The 24123-nt window shown below is 46.6% G+C and overlaps 1 protein-coding gene across 1 annotated transcript in view; it reads left to right on the top strand.

Moving 5' to 3' along the window:
* The window catches only part of MDGA1 (MAM domain containing glycosylphosphatidylinositol anchor 1), a 147355-nt gene that overhangs the window by 68610 nt on the left and 54622 nt on the right, over positions 1 to 24123 (top strand). Inside the window, exon 8 of the mRNA XM_086628441.1 lies at positions 25 to 318. Coding sequence (XP_086484567.1) covers positions 25 to 318 — 294 coding nt within the window. The remainder of the gene's footprint in view (positions 1 to 24; positions 319 to 24123) is intronic.

The raw sequence follows: 24123 nt of genomic DNA, 5'->3' as shown, positions 1-24123 counted from the left end.
ATTCCTTCCTTGTTGCCCTTTTAGTGCCACCAACCATCAGTGTCCCTAAGGGTCAGTCCACCATCACTGTCCGGGAGGGCTCCAGGGCTGAGCTGCAGTGCGAGGTCCGAGGGAAGCCCAAGCCACCTATCATCTGGTCCCGGATAGATAAGGAAAGCCCCATGCCTTCAGGAACAATGACGATGGAGACATATGATGGGAAGCTGCGTCTGGAGAGCGTGAGCCGAGAAATGAGCGGGACCTATAAGTGTCAGACAGCCAGGTACAACGGCTTTAACATCAGGCCCCGGGAAGCCCTGGTGCAGCTCAACGTGCAGTGTGAGTATGACCATACAGTACTGGAATCCCTGTCCGAATGCGTGTGTGCACAAAAGCCTGTGGGCTAAGCAGGGTTGACACACTTACTGCTGCTTTCACGCAGAGTTGACCTTTCTTACTGGGCTGAGCAGACACGTCTCTTTTGTCTGGAGACCTTTGAACAGTTTCTATTTAATTGATCTGGCTACACAAGGCTAAGGGCAGGATACCGTATGGACAGCATGTTGCAAGTGGAAGGGAGAGGTGTTGTGTGTGTGTACCCAGTGCTTTCCACTTCCCTACCAGTGGATGAGCGCAGAACAGCAGTTTTACCAGGTGTGCGTTTGCGTGCATTACATATGTGTAAAATACCTTCAGGGTACGTTAGTAAGATTGTTAAGTCAAGCACTCAAAAGGTAACAAATGAATGTTAATTAGACCATTTCCACTTCACAGCCCTTTCTGCAACTTAGTTACTCTGACTGTCATTTCTGGACATGCCTGAACTATTTTACCTGAAGAGCCATGTGAGGCAGACTCTAACAGGAACTGCATAATCCCAAATGCTTTCCATGCAGTAACGCCACGAGTAACAGAAAACAGATTCTTAGCATGTGGTGTATTGAGTGATTTCAGCAATGGGTGGTGCTTCCAGCCATGCTTGAAGGCGATACCTGTGCACAAAGGTGAACGTAGAAGCAGGTATGCTGCTTGTGTCTGTGTTGGGTGACTGTCTCCATCCTTTCCCTGCAGCTGTTTCTCCCTCCAGAGAAGGGAGTGCCTGCTCAGCTCCCATCCTGTTGAGGTGTGTTTTGACATGTGGGGGTCTGGGCTCTCTCTCCTTCAAGACTTTGAATCAGATAGGGGGAAGGCAGCTGGGTGAAATTCCTCAATCTAGAAGGAACTGTGACCATGGGAGTAGCCCTCCCAGCAGACCTTGTCCCATGGGGATAGTGCAATTGCTGAACTCCCGCAGAGTCCTCTGAGCAGTGTGGATCTGGCAGGTGTGGGATGGGTAGGGATTGGGTTAATTTGCACCTGGCCACGCTGCTCCTGGGCTGTGACTGACGAGCCTTCATGGATAGCACAGCAGTGCTCATTAAACATGCTGCCACGCTCCTCCCAGGCTCCATCCTTGAGAAGAAAAGTGAGAGCGGAGCAAATAACCTGGCTGAAGCCAACCAGACACACTTCTGACAGATGTGAGCTGCTGGGAGCACAGCAGTAAGGGAGGTGTGCCAGATCCTGCAGGCACTTTGAGTATTTGAAGATCCCTCTTAAAATTATCTCTGGCCATTCAGGAGCATGGCGGGAATTAAAGTACAGGATGGAGACAGAGAAACGTGTGCATATTTCCATGCAGGTAAGTAAGTGTGGAGAAGATTTCCTTAAGCAGAGTGGAAACGCATGCCGGTTCAAGCAGTTTTGGAAGGCAGGCTGGGGCAAGCATACCAGTACATGGCAGGACGTGGCAGGATGGGTGGCTCTTGATCACCCCTATAACTGATGGGAGATGCAACAAAATCTCACTCTGGAGCAAAGAACCATCAGACCTGCTGGTGTCCCCAGTTTGGTGTTGGTGTTGGTGTTTGAAAGCTGCGTGGTCCTCACCAACCCTCATGGTCCCTGCAGAGGAAGCAGCAGTGCCAAGCCTGGAACGAATTTGAGTTTATGAGAAGGTCTGGAGAAGAATCACAGAGCTGAATCTTGGGCCCGGGGGAGAGGACATGACTCCTCACACAATAAGGATGGTAGGTAGAAGCCAGAGCTGTTGTGGGGCAGGGCCTTTCATGTGACCCTTGAGAAGGTAAAGATGCGATGAACTTCTGTGTGAAAGAGCAACTCAACATGTTCTTCCTATAGCTCTTTCCAAGGCCAAGCAATGCTTCATTGTGATCTTGCCCAAGTAGCAGTGGCGTGGTTCATGCGGCAGCCCACTCAAACGGCCCTCTTCTCTACTGGTTCTATGCACTCTTAGCTGGAGCTGGGCTTGTACAGAGTGGTTGTTGGACTGAGCTGCCGTCTCCTGGGTAGAAACTGTGGAAGGAGCTTAAGGAGGCACTACCTGTTCTGTGCCTGAGCAGGCAGCTTTGGTTTCAGGGCTGTCAAGTTGCTCCTTCCATCAGCATGAAAAACAAACTACGAAGCAAGAAAGTAGGGCGAGAACTGCCCTCATCTCCTTAATAGGCTCCCTCCTTTTTCTCCCCTGCACAAAATAAAAACCCGGCAAACAACGCAGTCCCTGTTTATCCCGCTCCTTCTTGTTCACGCAGCTGGAAGGAGGTGGGTGCTGCCGCAGGGTCGCCGTGGTTAATTGAAACCCTGCTCTCCAGCGTGGGTAGCTCATTAGTCCGGTGGCTTGCTCTGGAATTCTCATCTTGTTGAAAATGGGGATCATGTAGCTTCTGCAGCCTCTGTGATGAGTGCTTCCCCCGCCTCCCCTAGCCACGCATCCTGCCGGGGAGCTGCTTTGGTGGAATGTGTGTCCGCATGGACGTGCATGCATGTGCGTGTGCATGCAGGTGTGCCTGTTTGCCTGTTGGGGTGAGCTCCTTTTTGAACCAGCTCACTCAAGGGAAGAGCGAATTCTGGGTGATAACGTGGTTGTTTCTCTGATTTGCTCCAAAGCTAAAGTTGCAAAATCAATACAGCACATCTGATTAGATGTCAGAACCTGTTTCTGTGTTTCTCTTTCTCTCCTTTTTTTCCTCTCACCCTCATGCATATAGCACTGTGTTGTAACAAACTAGCCCAGAAATAGGCTTTGCCAACTGCACTGCAGTAGTGGAAAGAGAAAGAGAAGACAAAAAGAACAAGTCAGCTGTCAAAAAAAAAAAAAAGTGTTTGGACTTTTTATTGTTTTTTGTATTTTGCAAGCAGAAAAAGTTGTTCTCCTTTTTATCTTACGAGCTGTAATTATCTATCATCAGCTCTCTGACAGGCTGGATGGTCTCTTTTCTGAACTTCTTGGTCTGAACTGTAGAGCTTTGGAAGATTAATAAGTTCATGAAAGTCCTTGCAGCCTTATAGCTCTGCAGTTAGGATGGAGAAACGTTATATACTGGTTAGAGTGAGAAATTTGGCTTGTCAGAACTCCTGGGAATCTGGCTACCACTTGGAGTGACAATTTCTTGTCGTCTTTTCCCATGTCTTCAAAACAGGAATAAAACTGACACGTCTTCAAGCATTTGTGAGGTATAATGAACATAGCACTTTGAAATCTTGAAATAAAAATAGTAATGGAAGGGCAGAGTGCTGCTGTTAATAATATCAATGCTATTGCTAATGCTGTTGTCAAGGCTTTTTTCAGGAGCAGGTACTCACTCGAGAAAAAAATCCCAGCAGAAAAATGAATCCTCTGCAGAGGTGGGTTTAAAACCAGGGCTGGGTCACCCTGTGTAGGTGAGATGGTGTAAGGCTGTAAAACACATGCTGGGATTGAAAATGTGCAGCACTCTGGGTTTTCAGATACAAAGGGTCATTTGAGCCAATATGTACGAAAGCAGAAAAGAAAGTGCGGATCAGTGAAAAGGATGCTACCTAGGTACCAATTTATCAAGTACCTAATACCAAATTGAAAAAAAATATATTGGCCATGTATCCTAAAAGCGTGGTCAAAATAGCATTTCCATGAATTACAAAGATTAGTAGTGACTCTAAACTCTACCTGTTGCTAGAACTGCCCTTTGAGATGACTGTCTCATTGTGGTGAATGTTACATTAGTTCTGTTAGAAACTCGTATAACAGTGTGGTGTAAATTGCAATCCTAGCGTATTGCCCTGTTGGAATCCTATTGTGTCGGCTCTGATGCTTTGTCAATCCTGAACAGCATGTCATAAACTACTGGACAGCCAGTCAAAGTCCAGCTCAAACCCTGCCCTCCTTGTTACATGTGATCCTTGATAAAACTACTCCAATATTTTCCCACAGATAGGTTCATCCTCCCTCACAGCACTCACTACTTGCTGTCTCAGGTCCTCGCTCGATCATCTGAATGGGTTCTCCCTCTTTGGATAACCACCAAAGCCTGGTAGCAGAGCACCCCATCACCTCTATTGAGAGATGTTAATTAGTTCGCCAATGAAGTGATGAAGACAGGCTGAGAGAGTTGGGGCTGTTCAGCCTGGAGAAGAGAAGGCTCCAAGGTGATCTTATGGCAGTCTTCAAGTACCTGAAGGGGGCCTACAGGAAAGCTGGAGAGGGACTTTTTACAAGGGTATGTAGTGATAAGACAAGGAGCAATGGCTTTAAACTGAAAGAGGGGAGATTTAGATTAGATCTAAGGAAGAAATTTTTTACATTGAGGGTGGTGAGGCACTGGAACAGGTTGCCCAGAGAAGTTGTGGCTGCCTCATCCCTGGAAGTGTTCAACGCTAGGTTGGATGAGGTATTGAGCAACCTGGTGTAGTGGAGGGTGTCTCTGCCCATGGCAGAGGGGTTGGAACTAGATGATCTTTGAGGTTCCCTTCCAACATAAACCATTCTGTGATTCTGATGACTGGATAAGCAGACTTTGGCTGGTGCCATTTTTGTCTTTGGCAGAAGTCTTGGTGTCTTCAAGTGTCCAGAGAAAGAAGGGAAGAAGGAAGAGGAGATATTTACATAGGATTGACCTTGGTTTGGATAGTCAAGTCTGAAAGATGATCCTGTTTCTCATCTTTGGATCACACAGCAGGTGAGATCTTGGCAGGAAGAAAGACTAGAAAAGAAATTCACCTGAGTGTCTCCTTCCCTGAAGAATGTGGCCTGCAAATTTGACTCCTTGTGAATCCAAAATAATAGTCTGCAGTCATCTGGGATTGATCTCCAAAGGATTAGGCTTACTGCCCTTAAGTAGAGTTTTGCCACATTAAGCAGCAGGTGGATTATTGTGTTTTATCTTCAAAGTATAGTGAATATTAGGTGTAATCAGGCAAGTAGACTGTCATTCTCTTTGGAGGGGCAGTTGTCATGATTAACAGGACAGGAGAAGTTGCGTAGTCCTAGACGTAGGTGTTGCCATAGGGCCAGTGACCAGCAGATCTGGCTCTGCCCTGACCTGGAATACATCCAGAGTACGTCCTGCTGGGGCATCTGTTGCCCTTGTCACTTAAACTAATGTTCAGGTGGGCACAGATATGTTTTCCTGTTCAAGCTCACATGCTGGCAAATGTGATTTTTGGTCACACGCTGCTGACTCATTCCTCCATGGCAGTGCTGTACATCGGGCGGGCAATAGTCAGCATCAATTTCCCCTATTATCTATGTAACAAGCAGAAGAGCAGGGAGGAGAGGAGAGGGTGATGCTGTACATAAGTAAGAAGCATTTCTGGATCCACACAACTGGAAATAGAAATGTGTTAAGCTGTTTCGATCAACTGTTGAAGCCATCGCTCAACATCATTGCTCTTTGCTGGTGCCCTGCTCCCTCTGAAACATAAGCTTGGATATTAACTGCTCCATTAAAAGCACTCTTGAGACATGGTCCTGGCATGGAGATGTTTCTTCAAAGTGGCTAGAACTGGGCTTTTGGCTCCTGAATGCTCCTTGCAGCTATCACTGCCTATGTAAAGGGAGTCTAAGAGAAATGAGACTGTCTCTGGCCAGAGCTGACCTGTATCTGTGGCTGAGCTGGCTAATCTGTCTTGCTGCTTGGCCATGTGAGCTGGAGTATGGAGCCATCTGCTAAGAATTTTAGACTTGACTGGTTTCATTTCTGAGTATATTTATTAATAATGACTTTTAATTTTTTTTTATTATTTTCATCAGTACAGTCCATCCTGACACCCTCCTCCAAGCTGAGGAGAGCAGTTCAGGAGCTAACTTAGGGGCAGAAGGTGATTTTGGTGTTTGGTTTGGGGTTTTTTTTTTTCTATCTTTGCAGGGGCTCGGGCTTTCCTGCCCTTCCATTCATGCTTCAGTATCGCTGTTCTACATGGTGCAGGTCTTGTTCCCAAGAGAGGGAAACCCCAGGCTCTCATACCAGCCAGAACTCTAGGATACTCTGGTTCATTTTAAACCATCAGAGCCTTAAGAATGAACTGATGTTCTGGGGAAAGTGTGTTAGTATTCAAAGCCACAAGAAAACTGTGCCTTGTGCAAGTTTAGTGTCTGCAAACCTGGAGTCTTTGATTAGCAAAAAGAAGGAAACTGCTTGTAGTCATGGGCATGACCTCGAACCACCCGATCTCTGGTCCCGCTTTGATGGAAATCCTCCCTGTTTATCTCCTCATTTGTTGTACGGAGGTTTAGGTGACTACACTGAAAGCATACAGGTTATTTATTTCTGAGTTTCTGTCAATACACAGAATCCCCCTGCTCCACCCTGTTACAAGCAGAGAGTTTTGTTCCTGATGGTCAACACGCTTTCCGCTAGCAGTGTTGTGGCTGGGATTGAGTTACTTAGAGCTTGTGTTGGTGCACGTAGCCCTGTCCTCGGCCATACGGCATTAGGATTGCTCACTCTGCTTCCCAGTGCCTGGGCTGCTAACAGCTAATTAGAGTTGTCAGTCTAAGGACAGACTGGAGGAGGAATCAGTTTTACTCCGTCGTGGCTGTAAGCCCAAATGTCCATGGTTCAGAGCACAGTAATGACCACAGAGGCTTAGCTGGCCTCAGATTTGTTTTAATGATTACCATCTATTGGTCCTGGGGCCTGGCAGACGGAGGCTGTGACAGCCCTTACGTCGGTTTCAGATTGGGTCTTCAGATGGGGTTCTACCAAAAGCATCTGAAAAGAGGATGGCTCTTGTTTCCCTAGGACATGTTGGCCCTACCCTCCTGCCAGTCTTGTGGCACTGAGGGGCAGGTGGCCTGACAGGTGAAGGATGCTTAGCTAACACCTTCTTCTTCATGACCACCTTTGCAGTCTTCATGTTTGCAGAGAAAAGCCCCAGGACTCTCAGGACTGCTTCCTTGTAATGTTTGGTGTATGTAGCTTTGGAGGACAATGTCTTTTTCAGGGTAAAGCAGTTGTATGGGTTTTGACTGGCCTGAATTTCTCCCCTCTGTGTGTAGTGGTCAAGACTTGCTCTCCAGGACCTTGGTCTCTCCTCTGCTTGCTGCATTGTGGGGAAGGTTCCCACACGCTGCCATTCACTGAGATTTTCTTGCAATGTCTTCCTTGTGCCCTGAGAGCTTTTCCGATTTACCTCTTTGATTGAAATTGGTCTGACAGAGCATGTCTGCACGCTGTGGTGGCCAGGAGATACAGGAGGCTTGAGACATAAATGAAAGGCCCAGATGGCAGGGAGAATTCAGCAGAGCAGCGGAGGCCGGGGAGCAGATTTTGCAAAGCTGGCGCATTCAGTCTGTGGCACCACACGTCAGATGCAAAGTCCCCGGGGGGCCTCCTCACTGTGCCCAGGGTAAACAACTGTAAAAGAAGAGAGGATGATACCCAGATATGTGCATCAGGAAGGTGGGAGCCCTCCTTAAAGAGGGGACTTTGGTCTGCTACGTGAGATGGCAGCCTGCCTGCGCGGCCGTTCAGCCTTTGCGCAGCTCATCGCTCATCTCCAAACACCTCTGTGGCTGTAACGATAGGCTGAGTAAAAGCTTGTGTGAGAGCTCCTTGCCTAGAGAGATGAATTTGTTTGCTCAGAAGAGATCTGGTTTAAATCAGCTAATCCATTTCTTGGATATTGTTGGGAGAAACAAATATGTTTTCCATAAGCTGCCGTTATCCTGTTTTTTGGCCCAAATCTCCGGGAAGAGTGACTTAATTTTATCAAGAGAGAGAGACATCCAAGCTATATGGTTTTATCAGGAAAGGAGAGACAAGAGTTGTGTAGACACAGTGGATGGCAGACAGTCTTGGTCATCTCTCTGTGGATAATTGCTCACCTACCGTGGCCCTTTCAGAGCTGAACACCACATCTCATCCTTTTCTAATTCAGACACTCCTTTTAAAGTTTTTCTGCCATGGCAGCTATTTTCCCTGTAAAGCCTAGCTATACATCAACTTCTTGGGATAAAAAACAACTCCAGAATCCTGCTGTACACTTAGCTCCAGTCAGCAGGTCAGAGACAGTGAGCTTGGCTCAGCAGCTGTCTCCAAGCTTTCTCTCTTTGTCTGTGCAGCACCAGAACATGTCCAAGGGACTTGGTAACTGGGCCAAGGGGGAGAAAGAGCCATGGATCCTGGAGTGTGGGGTGGTGGGATGTTCTGCGCCAGAGGTGGTAGATGCGACTGGGATCTGAGAATTATGGAGAATGTGGCAGGAAGAGGAGAAGACAGTACATGCTTGTGTGGATTCAGTACACTACATTCAAAGGAGGGAATGCCCTGTCCCTATCAAATTCTGCCTCTCAGTGACCAGAACATGAGCATGCTGAGTGCCAAGCTGTGGGGAGAGAGATGCCACGGACCAGAACTGACATGGGGAACCAACAAGCAGGCAAAAAAAGGCAATTCATTTTCTCGTGATAACTCTCAGCCTCTGCACAAGAGCCTGAGGCACCAAGAAGTGAAGACAGCTGTCCACACCTGCAGGGGAGCATAGAACATCAGACCTGACACAGGACCTTTGCCAGGGGAGTGGAGGCTCTTTGCCCCCAGCCTTTCTTTCCCAGAGAATGCTATGTGATGCCATGGCATTGTGCCTGTGCCTTTGCTTTTCTCCCAGGACTTTTGGGCCCTAAATCATGTCAAGCAGCACCTGTGAGGGTGCAGGGGCAGGCTCCCATGCTATTCCTCGCCTGTTCCCTGCACCTTGGCACTAGAGCAGAGCTATTCTCTCCTGCCCGTCTGGAGGACTGTGGCAGACACCTGGACACAACGCACAGAACAGTGATGCCACTTTTAAGGAGGGGGCTTATGCAGGGAAGACCCTGAGTCATTCTTGGCCTTAGTAGGAAACTGAGCGTCCTGGGAGTTGAGGGTGGTGTGACCATCCTGATCCGGAGCTCTGAAACAGCACCAATTACGTTCACTCCTATAGGGAAGCTGTTTGAATGTGAATTGAATTTGAGAGGTGCTCAGGCTTTTCTCTATGTCCCAGCAGGTCTTCCTGCTGCCGGTTCTGTGCTGGAACACTGTACTGGGAGGTCGAGGGTTCAGTTGTTGGGTGGGGCATAAGGGCTTTTTGGAGCTTTCTGTGGGGAAACAACTGTTCAGTTACTAGTTTGTGCTTTTCCACTTGGGCCAGTCTCTGAGAAAGTGTTTCTTCTTTGAAGCCAGGAAACAGTGTTTTCTCAATGAGCAGAGATCACATTTCCAACATGCACCTCTCTCACCCTATTTCACTTCATATAGTTTCTGATTTCCATTCCTCCTTGCCTTTCTGTGGCAAACACAAATAAGCATGTGTGTGCACACACTCCTACCTTATCTCAGCTTTTGCTTCTCATTTGAATTTAATTGCCCTCCAGGACTTGAGGTAAAACAGTTGCTTTTCTTCCATGAACCCAATGATGAACCTGCAAAACCATCATTGGTCCCAGGAATTGACAGACATGCTTAAATTTCCTAGTTGCGTGCAGGCCTGTTGCATTTTGTATGATTTTGGAGTCCTTGTTTCTAGGGTCATGTGTGATCGCAGGAAACCATGGATATTTTTCATTACTGTTGACAGGGAGGAAGCTGGCTTCTGAGACTGTTTGCTTGTTTCCCAAGCTGCAAGGGGATGAATGGGATGTAGAAAAGGCTGAAAATGACTCCATTTCTGTGGCAAAGAAGTAACTGGGATAAATCCTTGCTGGCTAAAGAAAGAATGGCAACGAAAGGCAGTTCCAGCCGACCCTTTGTAGGCTTTTGGTCTGTTGTGACCTGCTCTCAGATCTGATGCAATGAGTGCTGTAAATCTCACCCATCGTAAATATGCTGCAACTCTGGGCCCAACTCATCTGAGCATTTGATGAGAGGAATTAGTTGGAGTGCCAAAACTAACAGGGGTTCTCAACAGTGCCTGTGATTTGAGTTCAAGAGAACAATGAATAATAGTGGCATTTGCACTGAACAGGGATTTTCCTTACTGAGTGCTGATTGCAAAGATATTTTACTGTCCTAATCATAAGCTAGAATACAGTAGCTAATAACAACTTAATGCAATATAGATGGGCTTAATAGTGTTAGGTCTGCCGAGATTTTTCTGAGCAGTTCATAGCTTATGCATAATACAGTCCCTGTAGCCAACATCCTGGTATGCTGTAAAATGAGGAACTGGGGCTCGAGGGAAGGGAAGCAGCGCTCCATCTAACGTGGTTTGTTGGAAAGAGCGTAATGGGTCTAAAGGGATGAGAATATGGTGGCAGTTGGCTCAGTCAGAGAAAAACAGAGCAACACTCAAAATGGGTTTTGTGATTTGGGGATTTTTCTCTTCCCCTTGCGCGGCTTGTAATGAAGCCTTACAGAAGTCCAAGTTTATGCATGGAAATGGGCAAGTTTTTATTTTGATTAGCTTTATAGGAACCAACTCACATGTATAAATGAAAAGATGCAAATGAAACTACCTATAGGTTTTCAAGAGAGGAGGAAAGATGGTTGGGTTTTGTGATGGGTTTTGTTTCATTTTTTTAAAAATCATTTGGAGAAGCTTATGTGCTCCAGTCTGCCTACCCAAATTACTGGGACTCCGGCTTCCTGATCATTATAAGAAAGCAAACGTTCTTTGAATCTCTTTCTAACCAATTTGTGCTGTTTGTATAAACAAGAGAGTTAGTTGTATGCCAAGCATAGTATCTCCACTAGTGGAGCTGAGGAACAAGGCGAGTTTACCTTTGTGGATCTAAACTTGGATTATTTGTACACTTTCAGTGCAGCAGCTACTCACAGACTGAAGTGACAGAGAATTAAGTGTGTGCCTCAGTAAGTTGTCCCAGCATTTGTTTTACTCTTATGGTTCAGTTGTCATGTCTTAATCTAAGCCTGTCTCATTTCAGTTTCCAACGACAAGCTCTGTTTATGCCTTTGTCTTCTCACATAAAGAGCTATTTGTTATCAGCAGTCTTTTCCTTGTGTAGTCTCAGACACCAGAACAAGTAATCTCTTAGCCTTTTTTCAGTATGCAATCCAGAAAGAGTCTCTTAGCCATTCACCGCAAGGCATGTTTTCCAGCCCTTGATTGATTTTTATAGCCCTCTTCTCTGGTTTGGTTTGGTTTGGTTTTGGTCCCCCCCCCCCTCCCCCCCCCCCCCCCATCATTCTGGCAGAGTGATCACCTGTGTTAAACAGATTTTCAAAAATGATCTCACCGATATAGATGCAGAGGTGATGCCCATCTCACAATATGTTTAGTAAGCTTTGGCTTAATCATCCAAGGATTTGGACATTTTTGGACTACAGAATTAAGCTGAAAGCTGATTTTCACTGGGTTGCATCAACTCAGGCTCCTCTTGAAGTCGATATCTCTTTCCTAACAAGAGTGACGCATTCTTTCCTCGACAGTTTTCTTTCCAGACCTTTACGTTATCCAAGATAAATTGAATGCAGTTACCATAAGCCCATTCCATCAAGCAAATGAAGTTGTCCTGTGTGAGGTATCTCTCTAGTATGTTATTTACTGCTGCAAATTTTGTCCTTTACATATGTTGGTATCTTATCCTGACATAGGCACTTAAGGATGGTGATTGTCAGTTATCACACATTAATGTGCCGCCTTTGTGCGGGAGGGAAGGAAGCAAAGCGCAAGCCACATCCCAGAGCTGTGCTGAAGTCTGCACCCAGTCACCCCAGCTGCAAATGAATGTGAGGTCATTCAGGCACCAAAGGTGATTATATGTGATGCTGGCCACCCAGCCTCAACGGAGGACTTTATAATTGATATGCTTTAGCTGCGCCAACCTGCTGGCTGGATCTTTGATCTTGATGAAGATGTGAAATAGCATCAGTTTAAGAGGTTCATATGGAATCTCACTAGAGAGGTCTTCCTAGAGAAAGTTTTCCCTCTCACTAGAGAGACCTCAGTGGTGCGTGCACCCATTTAAAATTTCTTTTTGAACTCTTTCGGTTAATGTGTTTTTAATCTGCTTAATGTAGGCTGCGTTTGAATAGTATTACATCTTCAATTAGTCTGTCGTGTGGAAGCGAGCCAGGATCTTTCCAATGCCTGAGGATGTTATGACAAGATAGTTACTTTTCTTGTTGCTTTCTCAAACACTACCCAGTTTGTCTACCAAGGACCCATAAAACTATATTAATCATCATTCAGTTTTTAACTTGTAAAGCTGCATCCCACATTGAACTTCCATGAGCTTTTTTCTGGAATCAGTGAGGAATAAAAAGGTTTATTGCTGTTTGTTCTGAGGTCTCCTCTGCTTACATCGACCCAATTGGTTCGTGTTTGTACTCCTGTAGGCAATACATGCATGGAGGGTACAAAATAATTTTTATCTCCTCTGATGTTTGCAGAATGCTATCATGAACTTCCTCTCAAAGGCCTGGCTAGATGAAGTTTTTCCCCATCTTTTCCTACTTTTTATGACATTTTTAAGGTTTTTATGATCCGTTTTTAGTCTGTTATTCTGCCATTTTTGCACTGATTAATTCAAATCGGGGTACGCAGATCCAGCTGGAGTCTTACAAACAGGACACTGAGAAGCCTGTCTTTCCATCATGTCTGGCTTTTATCACAGGTTTAGCCACAGATATTCCCAAATTTAAGCCCATGCAGGTTCTTTCCAGAGCTGTACACAGAATTATATCTTATCTCCGCCCACCACAGTGGAATGGCTCAGCAAACATTGCTGAAAGTTGTTCAAAACATCCTTTTCACCCAGGATATCTGATTCTGGGAGGCATTACTATCTATCACAGAGAGGCTGGAAGGAGCAGGATGCCACTTTACAGTGTGTGCTGCCGCAGCCCCTCGGGCTGATAATTGCTGATGGACTGACTCAGGCCAGGATCCACTTTCAGATCTTAATGCAATGGGTGAGAGTGAGGAAGGTAACAGCTTTACTTTTTGTGTCCCAGAAGATTCAGGAATGTGAACAACAGAAACTTTATGGAACCAGCTTCAGGTTTTGATCTGTTGGACCAAAATCCAGGCATCAGGAGGAGAAACAGAGTGTGTACTCTCCACTTGTTGCGCATGTTGCCTTTGGTGCAGCCTAAGTCCTCCTGAGTCAACAAGAAACAGTGGCTGTGTGAGACGGGCATGTGCCCACGTTACAGGGATGCTGCTCTTCCAAATGCTTCCTGCAGTGCTGGCCCGGTTTGAGGTCAGCCGCAGAAGCAGCCTGGAAAATCGAATGTCAGAGCAGATTTATCCAGTGAGAGGGACTGGTAATAAATTTTCCTCTCCTGGTCCAAGTCCAGAGGAGACGGGACAGAGCTGATAGCCAGATGGGGAGGTCGAGGGAGCAGGCTGCTGTCCTTGAATGATTGCCAGTTCAGTCACTGGCCTCCTTCCTGTGCCCTCCGCTGCAAAGGAGACCCCGAGAGTGATTTCTGGGAGCCCACAACACCTGCGGCTGTCAGAAGTGACAGTGCTCTTCCTAACGCAGGGGAAGATGAGAGCTGTGGGGCTGATCTGCTGCTGCTTGTCTGGAAACACAGTGCCAGTGTGGAGAGAAGACATGAGGCATCCAGGGGGGAGCGAGTCCTCCGTAGCTCAAGTCTATGCCCTTCTCCGAGAACAGAGCTGCCAAATCCTCTGCTGTCTCCATAGGTGGTTAGCGGTTTTGGAAATAAAGTGTAGGGAGATGATTCTTTGTAACCAGCAATCTGCTTAAGATACATTTATGAAAAGCTATGACAGTTACTGATATGACAGATAAAGCAATTTTTTTTCAAAATTAATCAGTTGCAGGGGAGTTGGACACAGGCACTTATGAAGTTCGCACATTTTAAATGCATGCAGGTGACAGTGTGAAGGATGGAGAGGGAAGATAGGACTTTCAGATGGCAGAGATGGTGGCTCTTTGGCAGCTGGCTTTTTGGAGCTGGTCACTATTCTAAGCAACTTCAGCCATTTCATCTGATGGACCACCTGAACCTATGTTCATTTTTCCATCCTTTGCCTGTGATTGATTTGATCTGTCTTGATTCATCTGAAGATGATGATGACAATGATGAAGAGGTAACCATCCAGAGAGTGACAGCAAAAATGCTTACAGTAAAAAATGTTCTTGCCTCTCCTTTCTCTATACTATATCTACTGATCCTGTGTTTTTAAATTGCATGCATTTCTTAAGTTCCTGTTTGCACCACCCTCCTTGTTATATTAATTCTTAGGGGAAAAATTGCTTTGGTATCTGTTGACCTCAGCTGCTTCATCTATGAGACTGAATGTTTGCCATAAATCTTTTCATTTGAGCATCCTTTCATCCTCTTTCTGAATGGTTACGTTTTCATTGTCATCATCTTCCTCAGATGAATCAAGATCAATCAAGGGTGAAGGATGGAAAAAACGGGATAATGATGACAGTTAGCAGAGCAGGATATTAAACGATTGGCAGCAGAACTCCGAGGCAGTGGATAAAGAAGTGATGGAGAACTGAATGTTGCTCTATGCTAAATTCTTCCTCCTTGGTCCAAATTCCCTACCGGGCCTTAAGGAGAGGCTGAGGAAGACCTTGGTTTGTATGCGGAAATTTGTCCTCTTTCTGCTTTGTAGATAAGTGGAGAACCACTGCATTAACTCTTCCTGGTCTAGCTTTGCCCCATGTGTCCTTTTTGCTTACTAGTACAGAAAGAATTCAAAGTAAACATATTAAGGAGTGCTGGTTAATATCCGATTATCCTAATTGCCTTGGATGGCTCTCTCTCCCCTACCAGGCTCTTTCTGACTTGGATCTCTCCCCTTTCCAGCTCTGACCCCACTACCCCATCATTAAAGCACTTCTGATGTTTCATCAGCATTTCTGCTTTTGGCTATGCTGCCTCTTGCTTTGTCTGCCTGTTTGAAAGACAGCTGGGGAGGAATCATCCAGGGTTCCTAATGTAGCTCTCAAACTGGAAACAGAAGGTGAGGTAACGCCGTAGCCCAGCTGTAAGCAGAAGGCTCTGACCACTGGTGGCTCTGACAATCATTGCATTTCTAAGGCAGGGACACTTCTCCATTATGACAGGATTGCAGCTCTCAGAGGCGCTTTCTCCCGGAGCCTCCCTGCTCTTAACTTTCTGTTCTTTTATTAAAAGGGTCTAAACATACAGGGGCAACTGAATTGCTCAGGCAGCTGGTGATGGAATAGGAGCCTGTTGCTGTCGCATTGCTGCTTGGAGTCAGCAGTCACCTCTGCCTGGTAGCTCCTCTGGGCATGGTTGAGATCCTCCATAGGACACAAGGGGCAACTCAGTCAATTCCTTGTAGGTGGCAGCTGCATGCTCTGGGCGTGAGCCCAAGCAGTGGCACTAGTTGAATGCTGTCTGGAGTTCTAAGATTTCTCACTACATTTGCTCTGGGGAAGGTCCAGGCTGGTGTCTGTTTTCTTTCCCAGGGTAGCTCCGTTGTGGCACGCAGCAGCTTGAACGCAGAAGGTGTCTCCTGTCCAAGAGCGGGACATGATGCCCAAGTTTCAGATGTGTGTTATGACTCAGCTTACTGATGAGCTCATTAAACAAGGCACTGAGAGTTCATGGAGGGGTTCATGTAGAGGGGTGGCACTGGCCACTTCTGTGCAGGTGTCACACGAGTGTTTACTTTGTTCTGTGTTCATCCCACCTAGCAGAGATGCAAAGACTGGGATCACCTTAGCCTCCCTGTTCAGGCACAGGACAGGGAGAGGGAGCGGCAGCTAGGGACTTCTACCATTCAAATTGTCCTCTGGAGCTTTGTCCCTCTCACTCCATGGCTTTGGAGGGAGGTGGTGTTCCTAAGTTGAATGCCTCAACAAAGACCCTGAAGTTAGATGGGATAAATTTGGGCTTTAAAGTCCTGTTCTTGCTAGCTCAGTTGTTTGAAATCCTTCTCAGGAATGTGGAGGGCCTATCCTAAGACAACAAACGTCACAGATTGTCTGTTTTCCCTCTATTTTCCCTTCTTTACAGTGTGGATGGAAGCATAGGGAATGCTTTCTGCTGCGATGGGGCAAGCAGCTCTGTTTCCCCTCACAAGATTGCAAATGGTGCCTGTTGATCTCTGCCCCGTTATAAGCCCCTGTGCCCTGCTCGTCTCTGCCAGGCATGTGAGGAGAGTCAGAGCTGTAGATTTCAGGTTTCTCTTTCATTTTCTCCTTTCCCAAACTTTTTGCCTGGTGTTTCTCTGGCATTTAAAACTCTAGGACAGTGTTTCTGCCCAGAGATGACAAAATCTAAATAGGAACTAAAGCTGTACTTCTGCACGCCGAAGAGCAGAGGAAGGAAAGAAAGAAGAATTGTAAAGATACACACACACATATATAAAATGTCAACATCATCTTGTCAGGAGAGGAGAAGAGGACTAAGAATTATTTTCTTCTAGTATTTGTTGAGGTTGTGGGCTGCTGGAGATAGGATAGAGTTGATTACCAGGACATAAAAACACCTATGGGAAGACTTGCAGTAGGCTTAAACTGCAGCAAGGGAGTTGGGTTAGATAGTAAGAAAAACTGGTGAAAAACTCTGAAGGAAGAGGAAAGATGTGGATTCTCTGTTTTGGAAGAAGAATCTCATTTGGTTCTTTTTTGTGGGCTGATTATTTTTTTTTCCTTAGTTTGCACTGGCAATGAGTTGCTTTATTCCCAGAACTACCCAACTGAGTAGCTCACCTATGAATTATTGAGTAGTAAGATAACTGGTTCCCTGCCAAAAGTTAATGCATATGGGATGCTTTTGGGGAAAGAGTATCAGTGGCTGACTGTTAGTGAATGTTTGGATCTAAACTATTTATATGCTATTGGGAGCGGCATGTCACTGCCAGCTCAATTTGTTAAACAGAAGCATGTAATAATGGATGCATGGGTATGAGCTGACATCTCGTTATCTTCTAGAAGACAGAGGCAGAACCTGAGCAGAGAGTTGGTGGTCTGACACTGCTGCACATGGAGGGCTCCCCTCTTGAGTATTTGGATGGATAGGAGAATCCCTGATCCACACTAGCCATCATCCAGCTTCACCGTGCTGTAACTAGTGAAATTGCCTGTGAATTAGAGACAATACGTGAAGCATTCCACATTTTTCCCTGGAAGTGTTTAGGGCCAGGTTGGATGAGGCGTTGAGCAACCTGGTGTAGTGGAGGGTGTCTCCGCCAATGGCAGGGGGGTTGGAACTAGATGATCTTCAAGGTCCCTTCCAACCCTAACCATTCTGTGATTCTATGGTTCTATGTTATTCTATGGAAAAAAAAAAATAAAATCTAGATTTGGGTTATGCCATTGGTCTGGCAGCAGTTGAAGGGATTAGCTCTGAAATGCCCATTCTCTCGCCCCCTTTATTTCTCTTGTGCGTAACTTTGCTAATTGGGTGGTATGTGGGTGGGGGGAGGATTACCAGCATACATTTCACATACAAATGTGTATGTTTCTTGTATACATACACTATCTTTTCCCACTTATCTTTTTCAATTAGAGGAGTGTACTGGTTTGAAACCAGGCACTTGAAGGTAAGTGAGGCGTGGGAATGAGGTGGCTTTACACTGTAGGAGAATACTTGTCTTTGTAGTGTCTTGTTAGCATGAATTAATTGGGCAGTGAGTCTGAGTGGAGTTCCAGCATGTCTGGGACAGTTTTTTTTTTTTTTGAAGAGGCAGAAGGTCTGAAAATTCCCACCTAGGATGGACTTTCTTCAAAGCATTCTGTAAAGTGAGCTGGAGGTCTTATGTATTAATCAGCACAGCTTGTCATGCAGAAGAAGAAATTCTTTAGTATATCCCTCTTTATTAAAACAAGGTGAAGACTGGTTGAGCTAATTGGCTTGGAAAGTTCAGAGAGAGGAAAGCAGAAAAGCTGGTAGTGAATACATTTCTTTTGCTCTTCTTTTAAAAGCAGTCAACTAGGACAGAACTAAGCCGTCTCCGCTCTGAGCCCAGCTTTGCTGGTCCCTCCACCCACTTGTCTAGCAGCAAATGTACTCAAACAAATTTGTTTTGTTTGAAATAACAATACTTGCTACTTGGCTTTCAAGCACTTTGCAAAAAATACACATTTTTATCTCTTTATACATGGGAGACTGAAGTGCAAAGGCAAAAGGCACAGAAGATGAAAGGAAGAGATTCTGGCTTTTAGCTGAAATAGGCTGAGCAAGCCTTCCTCCATCTCTCCTCTTCTAACTACTCAATTATATCTCAGAAACAAGCAGATGAGACTGGGCTTGTAAATATTAGTTGGATTTTTGTTTCCACATGGAAAACTGCTGGTGCCTAATGTGTGTCTTGGGGTGTGGGTGCTGTTGCAGGGAACAGAATTGCTCAGCTGTGATTTCCCAGCCTTGTGATAATAAAAGAGCTTCCCGCTTGCTCAAGTGGAGAGCTCTGGTCCTTCCTGGAGCTGAAGCCATGGAGTTTTCTACCCGCTGTGAAAGCAGGAGTGCAGTATCTTTGATGCCTGTGACATCTTTATTACTCCAGATTGTGGGACCAGGGCTGGGTAAGGAAGGCACCCTTTGCTGGGATTGTTTTAGTTGTCTAAAGCAGATCAGGGAAGACTGCATCCAGTATGACTGCGGAAGGCTACCTATCAGAATTTAAATGCTGGTGGGGTCATATAGGTCTCATAAGGCCCTGATAGCAGCCTGTGCTGATTTGCTTTCCAGAGAGAGAAATTACTGCCTGGTGTCATTAGCCACCTTGGATAACGATATACAGCTAATAATTCTAACTAACCACGAAGTGCAGTCTTTCGTACCAGGTTATCTGTGTGTCCTTTGCAATGTTAATCTGGCAAGTGAGCAGTCAATTAGCTCTCACACGTGGGATAAGGTGAAGACTACACGCAGGAGTCCTGCTGGTGCTGTGATTGCATGGCTGAGCTTGGAGGCAGTCATTCAGCAGCGGGATGAGAGCTGCTGAAAATAAAGCTGCTTTCTAATCTAGCAAGGCTTGCTATTTTCATCGCTTGCGTTACGTGTTGCGCTTTCTAGATTTAAATAAAAATGTAAGTGATAACTGACTCTGTAGAGTAGAGGGTGTTTTTCACAGGGGAGGAAGCCTGGAGTAAGGACTGAAGTGTGGATCAGGATATAGGATTCCTGCTTCTGTCTGATGGTGCTGGTTTGTGTGACCTTGGGCAGGCTGTCTTTCTGCTCGTGCCTCTCCTTTTCCACCTGAACATTGCTGCGCCGTCATGCTCTTTGCAGCAGAGGAAGGGTTGTAGGAGGTAAATCCCTGTGGAAAAATGCGGGTGCAGCAGCCCATAGCATCTGCATAGACCAGTGATACAACACGGGCAGCGGACCACCTGCAGAGATGGCTGTTGTCAGCCGCTGGCTGGGATGGCTAGGGAGGGGAAAGGGCTGCCTGGGAGTCAGAAAGCAGGTTATGAGTGAGCTCCTCAGCTCTGACAGCCCTTTCAAAACGAACCAGCATTTGGGATTTGATCAGGATATGCTATTCACAGTCCTCAAGCTACGGTGGGAAAGCAGACTTTGCATGTGTCTTGCATCGTAGTGTTGTACTGTGGTGTCTAGGATTTTCAATCTTCTCCATTCTTGCCTAAGTTCTTAATGCGAGGTCTGTTTTCTCAGTGTTCCCTTGTTCTGCAGAGGCTGGTTTGTGTTTAAGCTTGTCACTGATTTCTGTGCATCAGTTCGCTCCAATATGAGCCTTTCTTTGCCTTTCATCCATATCAGATTGAGCAGCCTTGTGATAATATCCTCATTTTTTAAAGTTGAAAAAAAGTATATTTTTCACTGAAATTTTTTTTTCTGTATTTACCCCACAAGTGAAAAGCTTTCCATAGTGCATCACTGCCATCCTGGCATGCTCTGACTTCAGTGATGAAAGAAGCATCTCTGCCTTGTGAAGGCATCCGAATTTGTTGGAAACCTGCAGCAGACAGCGTTGCAGGGTTCGCCGAGTACCCCTTCTTGAGCTGTGCCCAAGCAGGACAGCACAGTGACAGTGAAAGGAGACTGTGGTCTCTCCTGCGAGCGCTTTAGCTGTTGTAAGAAAGAACACTCCTCCCTTCCTCAAGGCTAAAATAAAAACAGACTCAAACTAAATACTTGCAAATGACTACAGCTCAACAGCCAGTGCGCTTTTCACTCATCTAGCAGAACAAGCATTTCAGTCCTGGTTATTTGCAGTGAAACCAAGAAAATAGGAGGCTATTTGGGGCACAAAGCAACACCCCTTGACATTTCTCTACTGTGCTTCCCTCGCTCTTGCCCTTCATCATCTGAACACCGTGCTTAGCTTAGCAACCCTTCAGTGCGGAGCATCTGCTCCGGCTCACAGCACGGGAGCTGCCCACAGCCCAGCTTTGCTTTAGGGTGCCTGGCATCCTGAAATAGGTTGCCTGTGTTTGGCTGATTTGATTTGCTCCTAACAAGCAGGTGAATGATTATGTTTTCTCCTGTTGCACAATAATTCTGCTGTGAAGGCAGGCTGCCCTGCCTTGCGTTTCGCGGCAGCCACGTCTTAACAAGGTTGCTGGAGGAGCCCTGCTCCTTCGGCGTTGCCTGGGATGGTAACACGCTGCCCTCTTCGCCCCTTTCGTCACTCGTCCTGCCTGCTCACTCTTCTGGAGTTAAGCTGTGTGCTGAGAGAAAACAGTGATCATCTATATTTTTTGCTGTGTTGCTTACCAGGGGATCCCAAAGCCTCGTATATGCAGGGAGGTTTTTTTACCTCCTCCTTGAAGCATAGCAACCTGCTGCCTGCAACAGGACTGCTGCTTAAAAGAGCGCTTCAGCGGTGGGCGCTGGAGTTCAGGGGACATACAGAAAGGCATTTGAGGAGCCTCTGGACAAGGATCTTCCTTTGGAACTGGGCTAAAAACTGGAATTGATACCAAAGCTCCCCAAAGAGCACCATGGCAGTTTAGTGAGCCAGAATAACCAGACATGGCTCCCTTATTGACAGGAGGGATGCTGCTTCCCTGTGGGTATTGGAGGCACCTGGAAAATCTTTATTATTTCCTGCAGCTCGCTAAAGGTGCCTGTGCAGCAGTCACTTTGGAGGTTTCTGCTCCAAGATAGTCACTATCTCAGGCGTACTGGAGCTGTTCAGTTCCCAGCTCTGGGGAGTCAGAGCACTACAAGCTTTCTTTTGCGTTTAAGCCAGGGATGAGAAAAGGCTGTGTTGTTATCTGCTAGGATTTGCAGACTGAATCCCTGCCTTGGTGGTGAGTCTCCCTTTTGTGTATAACCTCCTTGAAGAAGTGTGGGCTTCCCAGTAGGCGTTGGAGGCCAGAGCTGATGTCTGGCTCTGTAATTGCTGTTGACCTTTCTTTGCTTTTATATCCGCTGGCAGCCTTCAGGAGTAGCAGCCCCTCGGTGTAGTGTTGCATCCTTCGCAGTAATGGGATGACCTGCTTCAGCTCTCTCTCCAGAAAGCCCCGGGGCTCCAGAACTACCTGCAGAGTAAATGTTTGTTGGGTGTTTCCTAGTGCCAGAGGCAAGATGAGAAAATGTAATCAATTTTTATTGTATAGACACTTTCAGACATTCCCTTCGCAAGGCGATAACGCAGACCCAGAGCCTGTCCCAGTGGAAATCAAGTAAATCCCTTTTCCCAGCTGAAGAAGATTAAATATCTTCTGCATCCTTGGCTGTCCTGCCGTTCCTGTGACCTAGGGAAGCATCTGGAGCATCTCAGTCCTCCTTCTCTGTGACCCTTTACCAGCTCCAGACGCTTCCTCAGTGAAGCCCGGGAGGGCACTTTCCTTGCAGCGTGTGTCCTTGCAGGGGACATTCAGTCCAATTTCAGACCTTTTCTCTTCCTCTGTCCCAGCTCCGCACACAGGCACCGCTCGGTGCTATGAGGGAAGCTGCCCTCCCACCCCTCTCTCTCCTCCTCATGAGTTAGATTGCTTTGAGTACATCTGGAGCTGCTGTGCCTTTTTTATTTTAAGTTGCCTTCTCTCTTTTCTCTCCCCTTTTTCTCTTCCCCCACCCTTCATATCACCAGCTGGCCTTGATCATGATGTGAGACCCCACCAGCTTCAATTAAGGAGCAGATGTGACCCAAGAAATATGGGATAGCAGCCAGGGATGGAGATGACACATTCATGGCACTAGGTCTAATCAAACAACTTCTCACATTATTCTCACCGTGAGGTGGGAGACGTCTGAGCCGAAGGCAAGTCAGCACTTGGAGCACCCGCAAAGACACACTGCTAGCAAAGCCATCTGTAATGAGCTGACCATGCTGCTCAGCACGGCAACGCGAGCTCAGTCAAGGACTGCTTTTAATCCACTTAAGTGCAGCGAAGGGCCCAGAGGCTGAGAGTTGAGAACAGTTACCTAGAAAACAATCAGCCACCATCAAACAAGGGCTGCTAGGTGGAGGGGATGCTCGTACACTGTGGACCACAGATCATAGAATCATAGAATGGTTTGGGTTGGAAGGGATCTTAAAGATCATCTAGTTCCAACCCCCCTGCCATGGGCAGGGACACCATCAGGTTGCTCAAAGCCTCATCCAGCCTGACCTTGAACGCTTCCAGGGATGGGACAGCCACAACTTCTCTGGGCAACCTGTTCCAGTGCCTCACCACCTGCATTGTAAAAAATTGCTTCCTTATATCTAATCTAAATCTACCCTTTCAGTTTAAAACCATTGCCACTTGTCCTGTCACTACACATCCTTGTAAAAAGTCCCTCTCCAGCTTTCTTGTAGGTCCCCTTTAGTTACTAGAAGGCTGCTAGAAGGTCTCCCCGGAGCCTTCTCTCCTCCAGACTGAACAAACCCAACTCTCTTCATAGGAGAGGTGCTCCAGCCCTCAGATCATCTTTGTGGCCCTCCTCTGGACCAGCCCCAACAGCTCCATGTCCTTCTTATGTTGGAGGCCCCAGATGCCTGGGCCTGGGAGAGGTGACACTGTGTGTGCACACCTACAGGGCGGTGCGTGCACCACCTTTGTGCTGAAGATGGAGATGTCACTGGTGTTACAGAGCTGTAGGCGGGTCTTGCTGGCATCAGGCTATGGGAGGGGACGGACTGGTGCGGTGGAGCCCTCTGGGCAGGGCAGTGTTCAGGACAGCAGGGATGCTGCGTGACACTTGGTTCCTTGTGATGCTGCGTCTGCAGCGCTGCAGATGCTGCATGTTGCAGGTTTTGGGGCCTGGCTGTTCTTGGCATCTCTGCAGACCTTTAGAGCAGGCAGGTACTTTGTAGATCTGTGGTGCGTAGGAGTTGTCTGTGGAAGAGCAGGTACTTTGAACCTGGAGAATGTGAGTTGTGATTGCGCTGGAGCTGCTATAAATCCGTTCTTCCTCTTTTACATTTGGGCTAACAGCTGTTTTGTGTTTGGGAAGCTTTTCTCATTTTAGAGGGAGAGAGCTTCTGGTTATTCCCATGCTGTAGTGTTTTAATTAAGAGTTTATTGCAAGTGAAACGTGTCCATCACACAGCTGTGGAGATTGAAGCCCTCTGCCATTACATTAAAGAAGGGGTAACTCAAGCAATACCAATCCGGGGCTTTCTCCTCGCTCTGTGTCAACCATGCCCGAAATGTGAGGTTCCTGTACATTTTTACAAGTGCTAAAGAACAAGAGTTAGTAGCCTCCCTTTGCTAAGGAGGTGTCTGCACAACACCATTCTCACACTACTGGTGGAGAAGCTGACATGGAAAGACGTGACTTGCCTCCCAGCATCTGGGAATTGTTGCCAGAGATAAAAATAGGACTCAGAGTCCCTGTAGCCAGTCCCTGATGTGTTGTATTGATGTATTTGGGAGAGGCCCCCTAACACCCTTTCGTATCTGTGCTCTGTGAGGACAGCCAGTGTGTATCCCTCCGTCTGCACATGGTGTCCCTGATAACCCTGTTGGACATTGACCAGAAGAACGTGACCGTAGCAGCTCAGTAGCATTCCTGCCTACTCGGG

The sequence above is a fragment of the Tauraco erythrolophus genome, chromosome 2 (genome assembly GCF_009769465.1).
Source record: "Tauraco erythrolophus isolate bTauEry1 chromosome 2, bTauEry1.pri, whole genome shotgun sequence".
NCBI classification, from domain to species: Eukaryota; Metazoa; Chordata; class Aves; order Musophagiformes; family Musophagidae; genus Tauraco; species Tauraco erythrolophus.
This window is presented reverse-complemented; position numbering and strand designations above follow the sequence as displayed.